The following is a 22,504-nucleotide window of genomic DNA, read 5'->3' as shown; positions in this document are numbered from 1 at the left end:
TGTGCAATACTACCGAGCCTCTGACCGCCCTGTACAATACTACTGAGCCCCTGACCGCCCTGTACAATACTACAGAGCCCCTTACCGTCCTGCACAATACTACCGAGCCCCTTACCACCCTATACAATACTACTGAGCCCCTGACCACCCTGTACAATACTACAGAGCCCCTTACCGTCCTGCACAATACTACTGAACCCCTTACCACCCTATACAATACTACCGAGCCCCTTACCACCCTGTGCAATACTACTGAGCCCCTTACCACCCTGTACAATACTACCGAGCCCCTTACCACCCTGTACAATACTACCGAGCCCCTTACCGCCCTGTGCAATACTACCGAGCCCCTTACCACCCTGTACAATACTACCGAGCCCCTTACCGTCCTGCACAATACTACCGAGCCCCTTACCGCCCTGTGCAATACTACCGAGCCCCTTACCACCCTGTACAATACTACCGAGCCCCTTACCGTCCTGTACAATACTACCAAGCCTCTGACCGCCCTGTGCAATACTACCGAGCCCCTTACCGCACAATACTACTGAGCCCCTTACCACCTTGTGCAATACTACCGAGCCTCTGACCACCCTGTACAATACTACCGAGCCCCTGACTGCACTATACAATACTACTGAGCCCCTTACCACCCTGTACAATACTACCGAGCCCCTGACCGCCCTGTGCAATACTACTGAGCCCCTGACCACCCTGTACAATACTACTGAGCCCCTGACCGCCCTGTGCAATACTACCGAACCTCTGACCACCCTGTGCAATACTACCGAGCCCCTTACCGCCCTGTACAATACTACCGAGCCCCTTACCACCCTGTACAATACTACCAAGCCTCTGACTGCCCTGTACAATACTACCGAGCCCCTTACCGCCCTGTACAATACTACCAAGCCTCTGACCGCCCTGTGCAATACTACCGAGCCCCTTACCGCCCTGTACAATACTACAGAGCCCCTGACCGCCCTGTACAATACTACCGAGCCCCTGACTGCCCTGTACAATACTACCGAGCCCCTTACCACCCTGTACAATACTACCGAGCCCCTTACCGCCCTGTACAATACTACCAAGCCTCTGACCGCCCTGTACAATACTACTGAGCCCCTTACCGCCCTGTACAATACTACCAAGTCTCTGACCGCCCTGTGCAATACTACCGAGCCCCTTACCGCTCTGTACAATACTACCGAGCCCCTTACCACCCTGTACAATACTTCCGAGCCCCTTACCACCCTGTACAATACTGCCAAGCCTCTGACCGCCCTGTACAATACTACTGAGCCCCTTACCGCCCTGTACAATACTACCAAGCCTCTGACCGCCCTGTGCAATACTACCGAGCCCCTTACCGCCCTGTACAATACTACCAATCCTCTGACCGCCCTGTGCAATACTACCGAGCCCCTTACCGCACAATACTACTGAGCCCCTTACCGCCTTGTGCAATACTACCGAGCCTCTGACCGCCCTGTACAATACTACCGAGCCCCTTACCGCCCTGTACAATACTACCGAGCCCCTTACCACCCTGTACAATACTACCGAGCCCCTTACCACCCTGTACAATACTACCAAGCCTCTGACCGCCCTGTACAATACTACTGAGCCCCTTACCGCCCTGTACAATACTACCAAGCCTCTGACCGCCCTGTGCAATTCTACCGAGCCCCTTACCGCCCTGTACAATACTACCAAGCCTCTGACCGCCCTGTGCAATACTACAGAGCCCCTTACCGCACAATACTACTGAGCCCCTTGCTGCCTTGTGCAATACTACCGAGCCTCTGACCGCCCTGTACAATACTACAGAGCCCCTTACCGTCCTGCACAATACTACCGAACCCCTTACCACCCTGTACAAAACTACCGAGCCCCTTACCACCCTATACAATACTACCGAGCCCCTTACCACCCTATACAATACTACTGAGCCCCTGACCACCCTGTACAATACTACAGAGCCCCTTACCATCCTGCACAATACTACTGAACCCCTTACCACCCTATACAATACTACCGAGCCCCTTACCACCCTGTGCAATACTACTGAGCCCCTTACCACCCTGTACAATACTACCGAGCCCCTTACCACCCTGTACAATACTACCGAGCCCCTTACCGCCCTGTGCAATACTACCGAGCCCCTTACCACCCTGTACAATACTACCGAGCCCCTTACCGTCCTGCACAATACTACCGAGCCCCTTACCACCCTGCACAATACTACCGAGCCCCTTACCACCCTGTGCAATACTACTGAGCCCCTTACCACCCTGTACAATACTACCGAGCCCCTTACCACCCTGTACAATACTACCGAGCCCCTTACCGACCTGCACAATACTACCGAGCCCCTAACCGCCCTGTACAATACTACTGAGCCCCTGACCGCCCTGTACAATACTACCGAGCCCCTTACCGCCCTGTACAATACTACAGAGCCCCTTACCGTTCTGCACAATACTACCGAGCCCCTTACCACCCTGTACAATACTACCAAGCCCCTTACCACCCTATACAATACTACTGAGCCCCTGACCGCCCTGTACAATACTACCGAGCCCCTTACCGCCCTGTGCAATACTACTGAGCCCCTGACCGCCCTGTACAATACTACCGAGCCCCTTACCGCCCTGTGCAATACTACTGAGCCCCTGACCGCCCTGTACAATACTACCGAGCCCCTTACCGCCCTGTACAATACTACTGAGCCCCTTACCACCCTGTACAATACTACTGAGCCCCTTACCACCCTGTACAATACTACCGAGCCCCTTACCGTCCTGCACAATACTACCGAGCCCCTTACCACCCTATATAATACTACTGAGTCCTTGACCGCCCTGTACAATACTACAGAGCCCCTTACCATCCTGCACAATACTACCGAGCCCCTTACCACCCTGTACAATACTACCGAGCCCCTTACCGCCCTGTGCAATACTACCGAGCCCCTGACCGCCCTGTGCAATACTACCGAGCCCCTTACCGCCCTGTACAATACTACCGAGCCCCTTACCACCCTGTACAATACTACTGAGCCCCTTACCACCCTGTACAATACTACCGAGCCCCTTACCGTCCTGCACAATACTACCGAGCCCCTTACCACCCTATATAATACTACTGAGTCCTTGACCGCCCTGTACAATACTACAGAGCCCCTTACCATCCTGCACAATACTACCGAGCCCCTTACCACCCTGTACAATACTACCGAGCCCCTTACCGCCCTGTGCAATACTACTGAGCCCCTGACCGCCCTGTGCAATACTACCGAGCCCCTTACCGCCCTGTGCAATACTACTGAGCCCCTGACTGCACTGTACCCCTGAGCTGTATAAAACCGAGCCCCTCCTGTTGCTGAATATTTTCTCTAACTGACCTGCAGTGGTATCTCACGTCCTGCATTTGGGTGCACAAACACAGGAGCATTGTCATTTTCATCCAGTAGTGTGATATGAACAGTCCCAGTGACACTACGGGGAGGGGAACCTCCATCCTGGGCGATTACCAGGAGCTGGTAAGTGGCCTGGAACTCACGGTCTAAACTTTTACGTGCAGACAACTCGCCTGTAGAGATAGGGAAAAAAGTGAGGGGCAAATGGAGAAAATAAACATTAGAGATGGGTTAGTAAAGAAAACATTCAGAAGGGGAAGCAGAATATGAGAGGTGCCCAGGAGCATGGTAGGGGGCAGGTAGTGATTGGCTTACCGGTGTGACTGTGTATATGGAAGTCCATCTCCTGGGCCGGCAGCCTATAGGTCACCCGTCCATTCTGACCAGCATCTCTGTCTGAGGCGCTCACCTTCCCAAAGATCTCTCCAGCCGGCCGGTTCTCAAGAATATTTAAGAAGTACCTGTCCTCGCTGAGCCGGGGAGCATTGTCATTTTCATCGGTTACCCGGACACGTACCATACAAGTGGCTGTGCGAGTCCCAGCACTCCCAGAAGCCAACACAGCTAGGACATACATCTCCCTACTTTCTCTGTCCAAAGCACCACGTACATAAAGCCAACCTGTGTCTGACTCTATGCCAAACCCCACAGCATCTGCATCTGGCCGCAGCCTGTACGTAATGGGAGCATCCCCTCCCCCTGGGGGTAATGCTCGCACCTGCAGTAGACGGCTGCGCGGAGGACTACCCTCTTTAACCTCCACACGATAATCAGAAGCACCACAGGCAGGCTCAGACTGTCTCTCCATTACCAGAATTGTGAGTTCTAGCACAGATGATAGCTGGGGGCTTCCTCCATCTATTGCCAGGATACGAAGATGGTAACTCTCCTGAGTCAGGGGTCCTGCTATTCTCAGCTGTCCATTGCTGTCGAGACTGAAGGGGCCTACAGAATCCAATTCATAGCGAATCTGCCCATTGGTTCCTGAGTCTGGGTCCTGGGCCCTTGCAGTGAAGATGGCAGAGCCAACAGGAGTGGACCCCTCTAGTCTCAGACTGTGGGATGGTGCAGTGAAGGTGGGAGGATTGTCATTGACATCAGTGACTACCAAGGTGACAAGGGCTCGAGCATAGGCTGGGGGAGACCCACTCCAAGCCTGAACTTCTATAACAAGTTGTTCATCTTGTTCTCGATCCAGTGGTCGGCGAGTAGACAGCACCCCAGACCGTGTGTCTAAAGACAGAAGGCCACGAGGGTCACCAGAGGCGAGAGAGTAAAGCACTGGCGCACCTGAGGACAAGTGAAGGTGACAAATAAAACAAGGAAAGTACAGATTATAGGATCTAACGTTTACAGTAAAAGGATTAAATACAATTAAACAACATTAGTGGGACTGAGCTTGTGTGATATTATTTACTACAGAAGAGAGGGCTGATGTCAGATCACCAGCCGGACCTCACCTATAGGATCTAACGTTTACAAGGTAACAACATTAGTGGGACTGAGCTTGTGTGATATTATTTACTACAGAAGAGAGGGCTGATGTCAGATCACCAGCCGGACATCACCTATAGGATCTAACGTTTACAAGGTAACAACATTAGTGGGATTGAGCTTGTGTGATATTATTTACTACAGAAGAGAGGGCTGATGTCAGATCACCAGCCGGACCTCACCTATAGGATCTAACATTTACAATGTAAGTAACATTAGTGGGACTGAGCTTGAGTGATATTATTTACTACAGAAGAGAGGGCTGATGTCAGATCACCAGCCGGACCTCACCTATAGGATCTAACGTTTACAAGGTAAGTAACATTAGTGGGACTGAGTTTGTGTGATATTATTTACTACAGAAGAGAGGGCTGATATCAGATCACCAGCCGGACCTCACCTATAGGATCTAACGTTTACAAAGTAAGTAACATTAGTGGGACTGAGCTTGTGTGATATTATTTACTACAGAAGAGAGGGCTGATGTCAGATCACCAGCCGGACCTCACCTATAGGATCTAACGTTTACAAGGTAACAACATTAGTGGGACTGAGCTTGTGTGATATTATTTACTACAGAAGAGAGGGCTGATGTCAGATCACCAGCCGGACCTCACCTATAGGATCTAACGTTTACAAGGTAAGTAACATTAGTGGGATTGAGCTTGTGTGATATTATTTACTACAGAAGAGAGGGCTGATGTCAGATCACCAGCCGGACCTCACCTATAGGATCTAACGTTTACAAGGTAAGTAACATTAGTGGGACTGAGCTTGTGTGATATTATTTACTACAGAAGAGAGGGCTGATGTCAGATCACCAGCCGGACCTCACCTATAGGATCTAACGTTTACAAGGTAAGTAACATTAGTGGGACTGAGCTTGTGTGATATTATTTACTACAGAAGAGAGGGCTGATGTCAGATCACCAGCCGGACCTCACCTATAGGATCTAACGTTTACAAGGTAAGTAACATTAGTGGGATTGAGCTTGTGTGATATTATTTACTACAGAAGAGAGGGCTGATGTCAGATCACCAGCCGGACCTCACCTATAGGATCTAACGTTTACAAGGTAAGTAACATTAGTGGGACTGAGCTTGTGTGATATTATTTACTACAGAAGAGAGGGCTGATGTCAGATCACCAGCCGGACCTCACCTATAGGATCTAACGTTTACAAGGTAAGTAACATTAGTGGGACTGAGCTTGTGTGATATTATTTACTACAGAAGAGAGGGCTGATGTCAGATCACCAGCCGGACCTCACCTATAGGATCTAACGTTTACAAGGTAAGTAACATTAGTGGGATTGAGCTTGTGTGATATTATTTACTACAGAAGAGAGGGCTGATGTCAGATCACCAGCCGGACCTCACCTATAGGATCTAACGTTTACAAGGTAACAACATTAGTGGGACTGAGCTTGTGTGATATTATTTACTACAGAAGAGAGGGCTGATGTCAGATCACCAGCCGGACCTCACCTATAGGATCTAACGTTTACAAGGTAACAACATTAGTGGGACTGAGCTTGTGTGATATTATTTACTACAGAAGAGAGGGCTGATGTCAGATCACCAGCCGGACCTCACCTATAGGATCTAACATTTACAATGTAAGTAACATTAGTGGGACTGAGCTTGAGTGATATTATTTACTACAGAAGAGAGGGCTGATGTCAGATCACCAGCCGGACCTCACCTATAGGATCTAACGTTTACAAGGTAAGTAACATTAGTGGGACTGAGCTTGTGTGATATTATTTACTACAGAAGAGAGGGCTGATGTCAGATCACCAGCCGGACCTCACCTATAGGATCTAACGTTTACAAGGTAAGTAACATTAGTGGGACTGAGTTTGTGTGATATTATTTACTACAGAAGAGAGGGCTGATGTCAGATCACCAGCCGGACCTCACCTATAGGATCTAACGTTTACAAGGTAACAACATTAGTGGGACTGAGCTTGTGTGATATTATTTACTACAGAAGAGAGGGCTGATGTCAGATCACCAGCCGGACCTCACCTATAGGATCTAACGTTTACAAGGTAAGTAACATTAGTGGGATTGAGTTTGTGTGATATTATTTACTACAGAAGAGAGGGCTGATGTCAGATCACCAGCCGGACCTCACCTATAGGATCTAACGTTTACAAGGTAAGTAACATTAGTGGGATTGAGTTTGTGTGATATTATTTACTACAGAAGAGAGGGCTGATGTCAGATCACCAGCCGGACCTCACCTATAGGATCTAACGTTTACAAGGTAAGTAACATTAGTGGGATTGAGTTTGTGTGATATTATTTACTACAGAAGAGAGGGCTGATGTCAGATCACCAGCCGGACCTCACCTATAGGATCTAACGTTTACAAGGTAAGTAACATTAGTGGGATTGAGTTTGTGTGATATTATTTACTACAGAAGAGAGGGCTGATGTCAGATCACCAGCCGGACCTCACCTATAGGATCTAACGTTTACAAGGTAACAACATTAGTGGGACTGAGCTTGTGTGATATTATTTACTACAGAAGAGAGGGCTGATGTCAGATCACCAGAAACTGCAACAATTCCACAATAGAGACACAAGAGATTCTTCTGCCATAATTTTTATTGTGTGTGAAATTAATCCTTCCTCAGTATCAAAATCTCCTTTGCAAGGACATAAAGAACAGAGAAGAAATGTATAAATACAATCATTGTTTCACAACCAAAGCACAAGGGTCATTTGTTGAGGGACAGAAGACTATTTACTTGTATGTGTAACGTATTTTAAGCAAGTCTGGAACATGTATAAAGCTGCCCTAAGGAATTACCCAATGCCCGGGGTAGAAAAATATCACTAAGGTTTACTAGTCAGGAGTTAAAAGCTACTAGCCCAGAGAACATTTTACTAGTCCACTCCATGTTAAACATAGGAAAAAGTCATCCACTGCCATTTCAAGCCCTGTCCTATGCATTAACATAACAATGGGCAGTGGTATTGTCTGGTGATGACATCAGAAGAAGTGAATAGATATAAAACTATTGGGAGCATGTTCTTATACAAAACATTTCTTTAAACAGCCCTGACATATGCATTTTTCATATGTGTCCCTTTTTAAAGCGGCAATATGGTCAGCCTAGGTTTAATGACATACTGAAAGCAGTGGCACAGCACTGGGAGCCAGGGACACAGGTATGAAAGCAGTGGCACAGCACTGGGAGCCAGGGACACAGGTATGAAAGCAGTGGCACAGCACTGGGAGCCAGGGACACAGGTATGAAAGCAGCGACACAGCACTGGGAGTCAGGGACACAGGTATGAAAGCAGCGACACAGCACTGGGAGTCAGGGACACAGGTATGAAAGCAGCGGCACAGCACTGGGAGCCGGGGACACAGGTATGAAAGCAGCGGCACAGCACTGGGAGCCAGGGACACAGGTATGAAAGCAGCGGCACAGCACTGGGAGTCAGGGACACAGGTATGAAGGCAGCGGCACAGCACTGGGAGCCAGGGACACAGGTACGAAAGCAGCGGCACAGCACTGGGAGCCGGGGACACAGGTATGAAAGCAGTGGCACAGCACTGGGAGCCAGGGACACAGGTATGAAGGCAGCGGCACAGCACTGGGAGCCAGGGACACAGGTATGAAAGCAGCGGCACAGCACTGGGAGTCAGGGACACAGGTATGAAGGCAGCGGCACAGCACTGGGAGCCGGGGACACAGGTATGAAGGCAGCGGCACAGCACTGGGAGCCGGGGACACAGGTATGAAGGCAGCGGCACAGCACTGGGAGTCAGGGACACAGGTATGAAAGCAGCGGCACAGCACTGGGAGTCAGGCACACAGGTATGAAAGCAGTGGCACAGCACTGGGAGTCAGGGACACAGGTATGAAAGCAGTGACACAGCACTGGGAGTCAGGGACACAGGTATGAAAGCAGTGGCACAGCACTGGGAGTCAGGGACACAGGTATGAAAGCAGTGACACAGCACTGGGAGCCAGGGACACAGGTATGAAAGCAGTGGCACAGCACTGGGAGCCGGGGACACAGGTATGAAAGCAGTGGCACAGCACTGGGAGTCAGGGACACAGGTATGAAAGCAGTGGCACAGCACTGGGAGTCAGGGACACAGGTATGAAAGCAGCGACACAGCACTGGGAGTCAGGGACACAGGTATGAAAGCAGTGGCACAGCACTGGGAGCCAGGGACACAGGTATGAAGGCAGCGGCACAGCACTGGGAGTCAGGGACACAGGTATGAAAGCAGCGGCACAGCACTGGGAGTCAGGGACACAGGTATGAAGGCAGCGGCACAGCACTGGGAGTCAGGGACACAGGTATAATCATGCAGAATCCTTAACACTAAAAGGGCCTGAGGATAGCAGTTTCCCAATGGATTTATCCTTTTCAGCATCATAAAGGATCCCACAGAAATGCTTCAGAGGTAATATTATTATCATCGGTTATTTGTAATATTACGGGAAACCGGCAGGAGCTTAGCAGACTGTTTATACGTGACCTGACATTACTGACTGCGTTAGCAAACAAATAGAGAAAAGAGTGTTAATAAACCACACAGTACACAATGGACATGCGGCTAAACTACAGCATAATTACTACTGGGAAATGCGGAAACCTAAACTATAAAACTTCACTTGTGATAAACCAGAACAAAGATTAAAACAACAGCAAAAAACATACACAGAAGCACACTGATAATATAGCTACAGAGCGTCGCAGAACAATAAAACGCCCAAAGAGAAAATATCTATGAGGTCAGCACAATGTAGACAACTATCCCTATTTCCAAGAGATCAGTGAGTACAAAAGATCCCTATATAGGGCTATATTACAAGTGGAGCGTTAATTTATTGCGTGCCTGGAAAGTCGTCCGTTTACAGGCGCGTGATAAATAACCAGCCATTACAAGTGGTTGGTTATTGCTACCAATGGTTAGTTTTATAAATGTCCCCCAATTGCCCCCAAAATACAGTGTGTAGTTTATTAAAAAATTGTAGCATTTTTAGATTTTATATATATATATATATATATATATATATATATATATATATATATATATATATATATATATACACACATACACACATACATACATACATATATACACACAAACACACATACATACATATATACACACATACATATATACTTATAGACATATATATTTATATTGCTGCACGACTTAGCCCTTTTGCTGCGCTAGTTCTCATGCCGTGTCTCACGGCATGAGAACGAAGCTCCCATTGGAGCCTATGGAAACGTGCCTTCGCATTGCCCCTCACTTGTAATACCTGCACATATTTGCGCACACATATTTACGCACACAAATATTTCTTTAGCGGAAGCAATATTGTTTGCACTCAACTTGTAATCTGTCCAGTAGGCTATTATAATGATAATTATCCTTTCGCTGGACAACTTGGAAATTATTTGAAACCACTGGGTGTTTTTGTGCTTTGTGCTTATATGTATATATAGAGAACACCATCATGTATACAATCAAACGTCAGCCCTAGAACGGCAGACAATTTTAAAGCCCATCAACACTGCGGTAATCAAATTACCCCTAAACAAATAAGTTATAGCAAAATTGCAGAGGGACAAAGTGTGCAAACGCCTGACGCGCGTTTTACCTATATGTTCTCTTTGGGACATTTTATTGTTCTGCAACACTCAAGGATCTGCAGCTATATTTTCAGTTGCTTGTGTGTATGTTGTTTACTGTTGTTTTAAGCCTTTCTCTGGTTTTTATACATCATATTAAAAGTTTCCCAGTAGTAACTGTGCCGTAGTTTAATGTCCGCATGTATGTACTTTGTGGTTTATTAATGCGCTTTTCTCTTTTTCTTTGCTGATACATTATGTTGCATTAAGCACTGCTTCTCTCTGTGATATGATTGGACATTTTGAGAGCATTTGTCATTCATATCCTATAGTTCACTAGCTGTTTCAGAATTTAACTGTAACAATTTTTTTCCTATATTTACTGACTGTTCCCCTGTACCGTGCACAGACCTGATGTTACCGGCTGCATTCCCCTGTACCGTGCACAGGCCTGATGTTACCGGCTCCATTCCCCTATATTGTGCACAGACCTGACATTACCGGCTGCATTCCTGTATACCGTGCACAGACCTGACATCATCGGCTACATTCCCTTGTACCATGCACAGACCTGACATTACCGGCTACATTCCCCTGTACCATGCACAGACCTGACATTACCGCCTGCATTCCCCTGTACCGTGCACAGACCTGAAATTACCGGCTGCATTCCCCTGTACCGTGCACAGACCTGACATTACCGGCTGCATTCCCCTATATTGTGCACAGACCTGACATTATCAGCTGCATTCCCCTGTACCGTGCTCAGACCTGACATTACCGGTTGCATTCCCCTGTATCGTGCACAACACAAACCTGACATTATCGTCTGCATTCCCCATTATCGTGCACAGACCTGACATTACCGGCTGCATTCCACTGTACCGTGCACAGACCTGACATTACCGGCTGCATTCCTCTATACCGTGCACAGACCTGAGATTACCGGGTGCATTCCTCTATACTGTGCACAGACCTGACATTTCCGGCTGCATTCTTCTATACCGTGCACAGACCTGACATTATCAGCTGCATTCCCCTATCTTGTGCACAGACCTGACATTATCAGCTGCATTCCCCTATATTGTGCACAGACCTGACATTATCAGCTGCATTCCCCTGTACCGTGCACAGACCTGACATTATCAGCTGCATTCCCCTATATTGTGAACAGACCTGACATTACCGGCTGCATTCTTCTATACCGTGCACAGACCTGACATTACCGGCTGCATTCCCCTGTACCGTGCACAGACCTGACATAATCGGCTGCATTCCCCTGTACCGTGCACAGACCTGACATAATCGGCTGCATTCCCCTGTACCGTGCACAGACCTGACATTATCGGCTGCATTCCCCTATACCATGCACAGACATGATGTTACAGGCTGCATTCCCCTATATTGTGAACAGACCTGACATTACCGGCTGCATTCCTCTATACCGTGCACAGACCTGACGTTACCGGCTGCATTCCCCTGTACCGAGCACAGACCTGACATAATCGGCTGCATTCCCCTATACCGTGCACAGACATGATGTTACAGGCTGCATTCCCCTATATTGTGCACAGACCTGACGTTACCGGCTGCATTCCCCTATATTGTGCACAGACCTGACGTTACCGGCTGCATTCCCCTATATTGTGCACAGACATGACATTGCCGGCTGCATTCCCCTATATTGTGCACAGACCTGACATTGCCGACTGCATTCCCCTATATTGTGCACAGACCTGACATTGCCGACTGCATTCCCCTATATTGTGCACAGACCTGACATTAACGGCTGCATTCCCCTGTACCGTGCACAGACCTGACATTACCGGCTCCATTCCCTTGTATTGTGCACAGACCTGACATTATCAGCTGCATTCCCCTATATTGTGCACAGACCTGACATTACCAGCTGCATTCCCCTATATTGTGCACAGACCTGACATTATCAGCTGCATTCCCCTGTACCGTGCACAGACCTGACATTACCGGCTGCATTCCCCTGTATTGTGCACAGACCTGACATTACCGGCTGCATTCTCCTATATTGTGCACAGACCTGACATTACCGGCTGCATTCCACTGTACCGTGCACAGACCCGACATTACCGGCTGCATTCCCCTGTACCGTGCACAGACCTGACATTATCAGCTGCATTCCCCTGTATTGTGCACAGACCTGACATTATCAGCTGCATTCCCCTATATTGTGCACAGACCTGACATTACCGGCTGCATTCCCCTGTACCGTGCACAGACCTGACATTACCGGCTGCATTCCCCTGTATTGTGCACAGACCTGACATTACCGGCTGCATTCTCCTATATTGTGCACAGACCTGACATTACCGGCTGCATTCCACTGTACCGTGCACAGACCTGACATTACCGGCTGCATTCCCCTGTATTGTGCACAGACCTGACATTACCGGCTGCATTCTCCTATATTGTGCACAGACCTGAAATTACCGGCTGCATTCCCCTGTATCGTGCACAGACCTGACATTACCGGCTGCATTCCCCTGTATCGTGCACAGACCTGACATTACCGGCTGCATTCCCCTGTATCGTGCACAGACCTGACATTACCGGCTGCATTCCCCTGTACCGTGCACAGACCTGACATTATCAGCTGCATTCCCCTGTATTGTGCACAGACCTGACATTATCAGCTGCATTCCCCTATATTGTGCACAGACCTGACATTACCGGCTGCATTCCCCTGTACCGTGCACAGACCTGACATTACCGGCTGCATTCCCCTGTATTGTGCACAGACCTGACATTACCGGCTGCATTCTCCTATATTGTGCACAGACCTGACATTACCGGCTGCATTCCACTGTGCCGTGCACAGACCTGACATTACCGGCTGCATTCCCCTGTATTGTGCACAGACCTGACATTACCGGCTGCATTCTCCTATATTGTGCACAGACCTGAAATTACCGGCTGCATTCCCCTGTATCGTGCACAGACCTGACATTACCGGCTGCATTCCCCTGTATCGTGCACAGACCTGACATTACCGGCTGCATTCCCCTGTATCGTGCACAGACCTGACATTACCGGCTGCATTCCCCTGTATCGTGCACAGACCTGACATTACCGGCTGCATTCCCCTGTATCGTGCACAGACCTGACATTACCGGCTGCATTCCCCTGTATCGTGCACAGACCTGACGTTACCGGCTGCATTCCCCTGTATCGTGCACAGACCTGACATTACCGGCTGCATTCCCCTGTATCGTGCACAGACCTGACATTACCGGCTGCATTCCCCTGTATCGTGCACAGACCTGACTTTACCGGCTGCATTCCCCTGTATCGTGCACAGACTTGACATTACCGGCTGCATTCCCCTGTATCGTGCACAGACCTGACATTACCGGCTGCATTCTCCTATATTGTGCACAGACCTGACATTACCGGCTGCATTCCCCTGTATCGTGCACAGACCTGACATTACCGGCTGCATTCCCCTGTATCGTGCACAGACCTGACATTACCGGCTGCATTCCCCTGTATCGTGCACAGACCTGACATTACCGGCTGCATTCCCCTGTATCGTGCACAGACCTGACATTACCGGCTGCATTCCCCTGTATCGTGCACAGACCTGACATTACCGGCTGCATTCCCCTGTATCGTGCACAGACCTGACATTACCGGCTGCATTCTCCTATATTGTGCACAGACCTGACATTACCGGCTGCATTCCCCTGTATCGTGCACAGACCTGACATTACCGGCTGCATTCCCCTGTATCGTGCACAGACCTGACATTACCGGCTGCATTCCCCTGTATCGTGCACAGACCTGACATTACCGGCTGCATTCCCCTGTATCGTGCACAGACCTGACATTACCGGCTGCATTCCCCTGTATCGTGCACAGACCTGACATTACCGGCTGCATTCCCCTGTATCGTGCACAGACCTGACATTATCAGCTGCATTCCCCTGTAAATCACAGAGGTCTAGATTTATAATGTTTAACACCAGGCACCATTTCAGATTGCTTTCTGGAGACACAATTTTAAAAACTGCCTGAGGAAACAGCTTGTATTGGGTGAGAAATGCGTTGCATTGCAACAGCTGTATTTTTTTATGAAATGTTTAATTAAATACTCTCACATCGACTTGCTACTTTATCACTAACTGCTTGTGTCTCCTACCCATGAGTATTTTGAAGGAACAAGGACCAAGTGTTGTGCAGGAGGTCTGCTAAATGACTAGAAGAATCCAGCTTGCCTTTTTGAGCACCCCATTGCGGTGCATCACGCTTGTGAGTATACTTATTATTTTTACTTATGCCTTGATTTGTAGAGACTGTACATTGCCATATGGCACTCCTGTTTCTTGTGGATTTCAGATTAAAAACTGTACATAATATGCAAAGTGAGCTCCTAAACTGGTGTTAAAACTTTTCTAATGTACACAACACTGTATAGGGTACAAGCGGTCAGTAACATTATGGTTATGATATACACATGCCCACTCCATACACTGCATGCATACCACATAGCACGGTTTACCTGGTGTGATGGTGGCCTGTACGCTACCTATGCTGGTACCAGGGGGGATATCTTCGGGTAGCGTAAAGTCATACTGAGGCTTTAGGAAGGAAGGAACTGGTGCAGAGGCAGACAGGATACTAATATTCACCCGAGCATTCATCTCTGCCCTTACTCCATCACCGTCTTGAGATCCAACCTCCAAGTACAGCACGGAATCTGCCCATGAAGTAAGAGAGCCCACCACCAACAGAGTGCCTGAGAGTGTCAGAGCGAGAGAGAGAAAGAGAGGCCACCACCAATGTTTAGAAATGCTTACTCAGCCTCTCAGTGGTTACTTGACTCAGTTTATATTACTGGAGACAGATAAACACTGATAGTGCCTAAAACTGCACCTTATGTGAAACAGAACAAGGGAAGCAAACAGAAAACCTGGGAATAAAGAATCAATAACTAGAGGTGAGAAAGGGAGAATTGCAGAGAGAGAAAGAGAGAAAGACACAAAGATGGCAGATAAATATCAGAACTGCTTTCAATACCATTAAATAGTGTCCAGGTGCTGATGGTTCTGTCTGACTACCTTCCTAAGCTGTTTTTTTTTATTAATCCTTACCTGCTTCCTCTGTTTCTCTCTGCCCCCTGACCTGCTACCTCTGTCTCTCTATGCCCTCTTGACTTGCTTCCTCTGTTTTTCTCTGTTCCCCTTACTTGCTTCTTCTGTCTCTCTCTGTCCACTTGACCTGCTTCCTCTGTCTCTCTCTGCCCGCCTTACTTGCTTCCTCTGTCTCTCTGTCCCCCTGACTTGCTTCTTCTGTCTCTCTCTTTCCAACTGACTTGCTTCCTCTGTCTCTCTCTGTCCCCCTGACTTGCTTCCTTTCTCTCTATGCCCCCCTGACTTGCTTCCTCTGTCTCTCTCTCTCTGCCCCCCTGACTTGCTTCCCCTGTCTCTCTCTGTCCCCCTGACTTTGTTCCTCTGTCTCTCTCTGTCCCCCTGACAGAAAGCATTTGTCTCTCTGTCCCTCTGACTTGCTTCTTCTGTCTCTCTCTGTCCCCCTGACAGAAAGCATTTGTCTCTCTGCCCCCTGACTTGCTGCCTCTGTCTCTCTGTCCCCCTGCTTCCTCTTTCTTTACCTCTGTCCCTCTGACTTGCTTCCTCTGTCTCTCTCAGCCCCCCTGACTTGCTTCCTCTGTGTCTCTGCCCCCCTCACTTGCTTCCTCTGTCTCTCTCTCTCTGCCCCCCTGACTTGCTTCCCCTGTCTCTCTCTGTCCCCCTTACTTTGTTCCTCTGTCTCTCTCTGTCCCCCTGACAGAAAGCATTTGTCTCTCTGTCCCTCTGACTTGCTTCTTCTGTCTCTCTCTGTCCCCCTGACAGAAAGCATTTGTCTCTCTGCCCCCTGACTTACTGCCTCTGTCTCTCTGTCCCCCTGCTTCCTCTTTCTTTGCCTCTGTCCCTCTGACTTGCTTCCTCTGTCTCTCTCAGCCCCCCTGACTTGCTTCCTCTGTGTCTCTGCCCCCCTCACTTGCTTCCTCTGTCTTTCTCTGTACCGCTGACTTGCTTCCTCTGTCTCTCTCTGTCCCTCTGACATGCTTCCTCTGTCTCTCTCTGCCCCCTGACTTGCTTCCTCTGTCTCTTTCTATCCCCTGACTTGCTTTCTCTTTCTCTCTGTCCTCCTTACAGGAAGCATTTGTCTCTCTGTCCCCTGACTTGCTTCCTCTGTCTCTCTCTGTCCCCTTGCTTCCTCTCTCTCTGTCCCTCTGACTTGCTTCCTCTGCCCCACTAATTTGCTTCCTCTGTCTATCTCTGTCCCATGACTTGCTTCCTCTGTCTCTCTCTATCCCCCTGACTTGCTTTCTCTTTCTCTCTGTCCCCCTGACAGGAAGCATTTGTCTCTCTGTCCCCCTGACTTGCTTCCTCTGTCTCTCTCTGTCCCCCTGCTTCTTCTTTCTCTGTCTCTCTCTGTCCCTCTGACTTGCTTCCTCTGTCTCTCTCTGTCTCACTAACTTGCTTCCTCTGTCTCTCTCTGTCCCCTGACTTGCTTCCTCTGTCTCTCTCTATCCCCCTGACTTGCTTTCTCTTTCTCTCTGTCACCCTAACTTGCTTCCTCTGTCTCTCTCGGCCCCCCTGACTTGCTTCCTCTGTCTCTCTCGGTTCCCCTGACTTGGTTCCTCTTTATCTCTGTCCCCCTAACTTGCTTCCTCTGTATCTCTTAGTTCACCTTACTTGCTTCCTCTGTGTCTCTCTTTCCCCCTGACTTGCTTCCTCTGTCTCTCTCTGTTCCCCTTACTTGCTTCCTCTGTCTCTCTCTGTCCCCTTGATTTGCCTCCTTTGTCTCTCTGTCCCCTGACTTGCTTCCTCTATCTCTCTCTGTCCCCCTGACTTGCTTCCTCTGTCTCTCTGTCCCCCTGACTTGCTTCCCCTGTCTCTCTCTGTCCCCCTGACTTTGTTCCTCTGTCTCTCTGTCCCCCTGACTTGCTACCTCTGTCTCTCTCTGTCCGTCTGACTTGCTTCCTCTGTTTCTCTGTCCGTCTGACTTGCTTCATCTGTTTCTCTGTCCATCTGACTTGCTTCCTCTGTCTCTCTCTGTTCCCCTGATTTGCCTCCTTTGTTTCTCTCGGTCTCTCTGACTTGCTTCCTCTGTCTCTCTCTGTCCCCCTGACTTGCTTCCTGTCTCTCTCTGTTCCCCTTACTTGCTTCCTCTTTCCCCCTCTGTCCCCCTGACTTCCTTTCTCTCTCTCCCTGTCCCTCTGACTTGCTTCCTCTGTCTCTCTCTGTCCCCCTGACTTGCTTCCTCTGTCTCTCTGGGTACCACTGACTTGCTTCCTCTGTCTCTCTCTGTCCCCCCTGACTTGCTTCCTCTGTCTCTCTCTGTCCCCCTGACTTTCTTCCTCTGTCTCTCTCTGTCCCCCTGACATGCTTCCTCTGTCTCTCTCTGTCCCCCTGACTTTCTTCCTCTGTCTCTTTCTGTTCCCCTTACTTGCTTCCTATATCCCTCTCTGTCCACCTGACTTGCTTTCTCTCTCTCTCTCTGTCCCTCTGACTTGCTTCCTTTGTCTCTCTCTGTCCCCCTGACTTGCTTCCTCTGTCTCTCTCTGTCCCCCTGACTTGCTTCCTCTGTCTTTCTCTGTCCCCCTGACTTGCTTCCTCTGTCTCTCTCTCTGTCCCTCTGACTTGCTTCCTCTGTCTCTCTCTGTCCCCCTGACTTGCTTCCTCTGTCTTTCTCTGTCCCCCTGACTTGCTTCCTCTGTCTCTCTCTCTCTCTGTCCCTCTGACTTGCTTCCTCTGTCTCTCTCTGTCCCCCTGACTTGCTTCCTCTGTCTCTCTCTGTCCCCCTGACTTGCTTCCTCTGTCTCTCTATCTCTCCCCTTGACTTGCTTTCTCTATCTCTCTGGGTACCCCTAACTTGCTTCCTATGTCTCTCTGGGTCCCCCTGACTTGCTTCCTCTGTCTCTCTCTGTCCCCCTGACTTGCTTCCTCTGTCTCTCTCTGTCCCCTGGACTTGCTTCCTCTGTCTCTCTCTGTCCCCTGGACTTGCTTCCTCTGTCTCTCTCTGTCCCCTGGACTTGCTTCCTCTGTCTCTCTCTGCCCCCTTACTTGCTTGCTATGTCTCTCTATCGGTCCCTCTGACTTGCTTCTTCTGTCTCTCTCTGTCCCCCTGACTTGCTTCCTCTGTCTCTCTCTGTCCCCTGGACTTTGCTTCCTCTGTCTCTCTCTGTCCCCTGGACTTGCTTCCTCTGTCTCTCAATGTCCCCTGGACTTGCTTCCTCTGTCTCTCTCTGCCCCCCTTACTTGCTTGCTATGTCTCTCTATCGGTCCCTCTGACTTGCTTCTTCTGTCTCTTTCTGTCCCCCTGACTTGCTTCCTCTGTCTCTCTCTGTCCCCCTGACTTGCTTCCTCTGTCTCTCTCTGTCCCCCTGACTTGCTTCTTCTGTCTCTTTCTGTCCCCCTGATTTGCTTCCTCTGTCTCTGTCTGCCCCCCTAACTTGCTTCCTCTGTCTCTCTCTGTCCCCCTGACAGGAAACCTTTGTCTCTCTGTCCCCCCTGACGTGCTTCCTCTTTCTTGCTCTATCTCTCTGACTTGCTTCCTCTGTCTCTCTCTGTCCCCCTGACAGACAGAGGAAGCAAGTCAGGGGGACAGAGAGACAAATGCTTCCAATCTCTGTCCCCCTGACAGGAAGCCTTTGTCTCTCTGTCCCCCTGACTTGCTTCCTTTGTCTCTCTCTGTCCCTCTGACTTGCTTCCTCTGTGTCTCCGTCACCCTGATTTGCTTCCTTTGTCTCTCTGTCCCCCTGACTTGCTTCCTATGTCTCTCTGTCCCCCTGACTTGCTTCCTCTGTCTCTCTCTGTCCCCCTGACTTGCTTCCTTTGTCTCTCTCTGTCCTCCTGACTTGCTTCCTCTGTCTCTCCGCCACCCTGATTTGCTTCCTTTGTCTATCTGCCCCCCTGACTTGCTTCCTCTGTTTCTCTGTCCCCTGACTTGCTTCCTCTGTCTCTCTCTCTCCCCCTGACTTGCTTCCTCTGTCTCTCTCTCTCCCCCTGACTTGCTTCCTCTTTCTCTCTCTCTCCCCCTGACTTGCTTCCTCTTTCTCTCTCTCTCCCCCTGACTTGCTTCCTCTGTCTCTCTCTCTCCCCCTGACTTGCTTCCTCTTTCTCTCTCTCTCCCCCTGACTTGCTTCCTCTTTCTCTCTCTCTCCCCCTGACTTGCTTCCTCTGTTTCTCTGTCCACCAGACTTGCTTCCTCTGACTCTCACTGTCCCCCTGACTTGCTTCCTCTGTCTCAGCCTCTCTGTCTGACAACAGGACAAATTCAAATTAAAAAGCATAAAGTTTTATTGCAACATTTATAAATATTATATATGGACAGGCACAAAAAAAAAAAAAAACAACAGACTGATGTGGTTCACTCCCCTAGTTGTGCTTAATCAGAAACACGTCAGTTTGTTTTCCTTGTGCCTGTCCATATATAATATTTATAAATGTTGCACTAAAACTTTCTGTTTTTAATTTACATTTTTCCACACTTCATTGAGTGTGTCCTGCTGTTTTTCTTTGGGTGGATTATTAGTGGTTTGATCCAGCGCTTTGGGTCTAGTACACTTTACACGCTGGGTATTGTAGTCCTTTGCTGCATTTTGTTTGACCTGGTTCTGTCCCTCTGACTTGCTTTCTCTGTCTCTCTGTTCCCATGACTTGCTTTCTCTGTCTCTCTCTGTTCCCATGACTTGCTTTCTCTGTGTCTCTGTGTCCCCTGGACTTGCTTCCTCTGTCTCCCTCTGCCCCCCTCACTTGCTTGCTCTGTCTCTCTCGGCCCCCCTGACTTGCTTCCTCTGTCCCTCTGACTTGCTTCTTCTGTCTCTTTCTGTCCCCCTGACTTGCTTTCTCTGTCTCTCTCTGACCCCCTGACTTGCTTCCTCTGTCTCTCTCTGTCCCCCTGACTTGCTTCCTCTGTTCCTCTGACTTGCTTCCTCTGTCTCTCTCTGCCCCCCTTACTTGCTTGCTCTGTCTCTCTCGGTACCCCTGACTTGCTTCCACTGTCCCTTTCTGTCCCCCTGACTTGCTTCCTCTGTCTCTCTCTGTCCCCCTGACAGGAAGCCTTTGTCTCTCTGACTTGCTTCCTCTGCCTCGCTCTTTCTCTCTGACTTGCTTCCTCTGTCTCTCTCTGTCCCCCTAACTTGCTTCCTCTGTCTCTCTCTGTCCCCCTGACAAGAAGCATTTGTCTCTCTGTCCCCCTGAATCGCTTCCTCTGTCGCTCTCTGTCCCCCTGACAGGAAGCCTTTGGCCTCTATTTATCAAGCCGTCAACCGCAAATACGCTGGAATTCCGCAGCGTATTTGTGTCGAGGCTGATTCGCCATAGTTATCAAGCCCTACAGACCGGCAAAAGTAGAATCTAGTGACGTAACATACGATCCGCCGGACTCAGTCTGACACAGATCGATGGTTACGTAACTCCAGATGTTCCGAACGCAAGTTTGGCACAATCTGACTACTTTTGCTAGTTATCAAAGAACAACCAGGTACGCTCGCCACTATTCCGGGCCAGCGTACCTGGTTTTCAATCCGCCTCCCTGGAGGCGGCGGATCCCATAGGAATCAATGGGAGTCTGACAGCAGTGAGAGCTCATGTTCGCTGCTGCCCGATATCCCATTGATTCCTATGGGAAGTGTCTGCACCTAACACCCTAACATGTACCCCGAGTCTAAACACCCCTAATCTGCCCCCCCTACACGGCCGCCACCTACATTATACGTATTAACCCCTAAACCGCCGCTCCCGGACCCCGCCGCAACTATAATAAATTTATTAACCCCTAAACCGCCACTCCCGGACCCCACCGCCACCTACATTATACCTATTAACCCCTAATCTGCAACCCCCTATACCGCCGCCACCTAAATAAAGTTATTAACCCCTATCCTGCCGATCCCAGACCCCGCCGCAACTAAATAAAATGTTTAACCCTTGAACCGCCGCTCCCAGAGCCCACCGCCACCTACATTACATTTATTAACCCCTAATCTGCCCCCCCCTACACCGCCGCCACCTACATTATATCTGTTAACCCCTAAACCTAAGTCTAACACCCCCCTAACGTAAATATTATTTAAATTAATCTAAATAAATATTCCTATAATTAAATAAATTAATCCTATTTAAAACTAAATACTTACCTATAAAATAAACCCTAAGACCTAGATTTGGAGTTTGGCGTTAGCCGTGAAAACCAGCGTTAGAGGCTCCTAACGCTGGTTTTAGGCTACCGCCGGTATTTGGAGTCACTCAAAATAGGGTCTAACGCTCACTTTTCAGCCGCAACTTTTCCATACCGCAGATCCCCTTACGTAAATTGCGTATCCTATCTTTTCAATGGGATCTTTCTAACTCCGGTATTTAGAGTCGTTTCTGAAGTGAGCGTTAGACATCTAACGACAAAACTCCAGCCGCAGGAAAAAAGTCAGTAGTTAAGAGCTTTCTGGGCTAACGCCGGTTTATAAAGCTCTTAACTACTGTACTCTAAAGTACACTAACACCCATAAACTACCTATGTACCCCTAAACCGAGGTCCCCCCACATCGCCGACACTCAAATAATTTTTTTTAACCCCTAATCTGCTGACCGCCACCTACGTTATCCTTATGTACCCCTAATCTGCTGCCCCTAACACCGCCGACCCCTGTATTATATTTATTAACCCCTAACCTGCCCCCCACAACGTCGCCTCCACCTACCTACACTTATTAACCCCTAATCTGCCGACCGCAAAGCGCCGCCACCTACGTTATCCTTATGTACCCCTAATCTGCTGCCGCTAACACCGCCGACCCCTATATTATATTTATTAACCCCTAATCTGCCCCCCACAACGTCGCCTCCACCTGCCTACACTTATTAACCCCTAATCTGCCGACCGGAGCTCACCGCTATTCTAATAAATGTATTAACCCCTAAAGCTAAGTC

General features: G+C 49.1%; 1 protein-coding gene across 1 annotated transcript in view; it reads right to left on the bottom strand.

The window, feature by feature from the left end:
- Positions 1 to 22,504, bottom strand: part of LOC128652759 (protocadherin-16) — a 342,864-nt gene that overhangs the window by 235,097 nt on the left and 85,263 nt on the right. Inside the window, exons 5-7 of the mRNA XM_053705690.1 lie at positions 15,070 to 15,306; positions 3,737 to 4,711; positions 3,407 to 3,594 (exon numbers count right to left, since the gene is read on the bottom strand). Of these exons, the coding sequence (XP_053561665.1) occupies positions 3,407 to 3,594; positions 3,737 to 4,711; positions 15,070 to 15,306 (1,400 nt within the window). The remainder of the gene's footprint in view (positions 1 to 3,406; positions 3,595 to 3,736; positions 4,712 to 15,069; positions 15,307 to 22,504) is intronic.

The sequence above is a fragment of the Bombina bombina genome, chromosome 3 (genome assembly GCF_027579735.1).
Source record: "Bombina bombina isolate aBomBom1 chromosome 3, aBomBom1.pri, whole genome shotgun sequence".
NCBI classification, from domain to species: Eukaryota; Metazoa; Chordata; class Amphibia; order Anura; family Bombinatoridae; genus Bombina; species Bombina bombina.
Note: the sequence above shows the minus strand (reverse complement) of the source record. Positions and strands in the feature narration are given on the sequence as shown.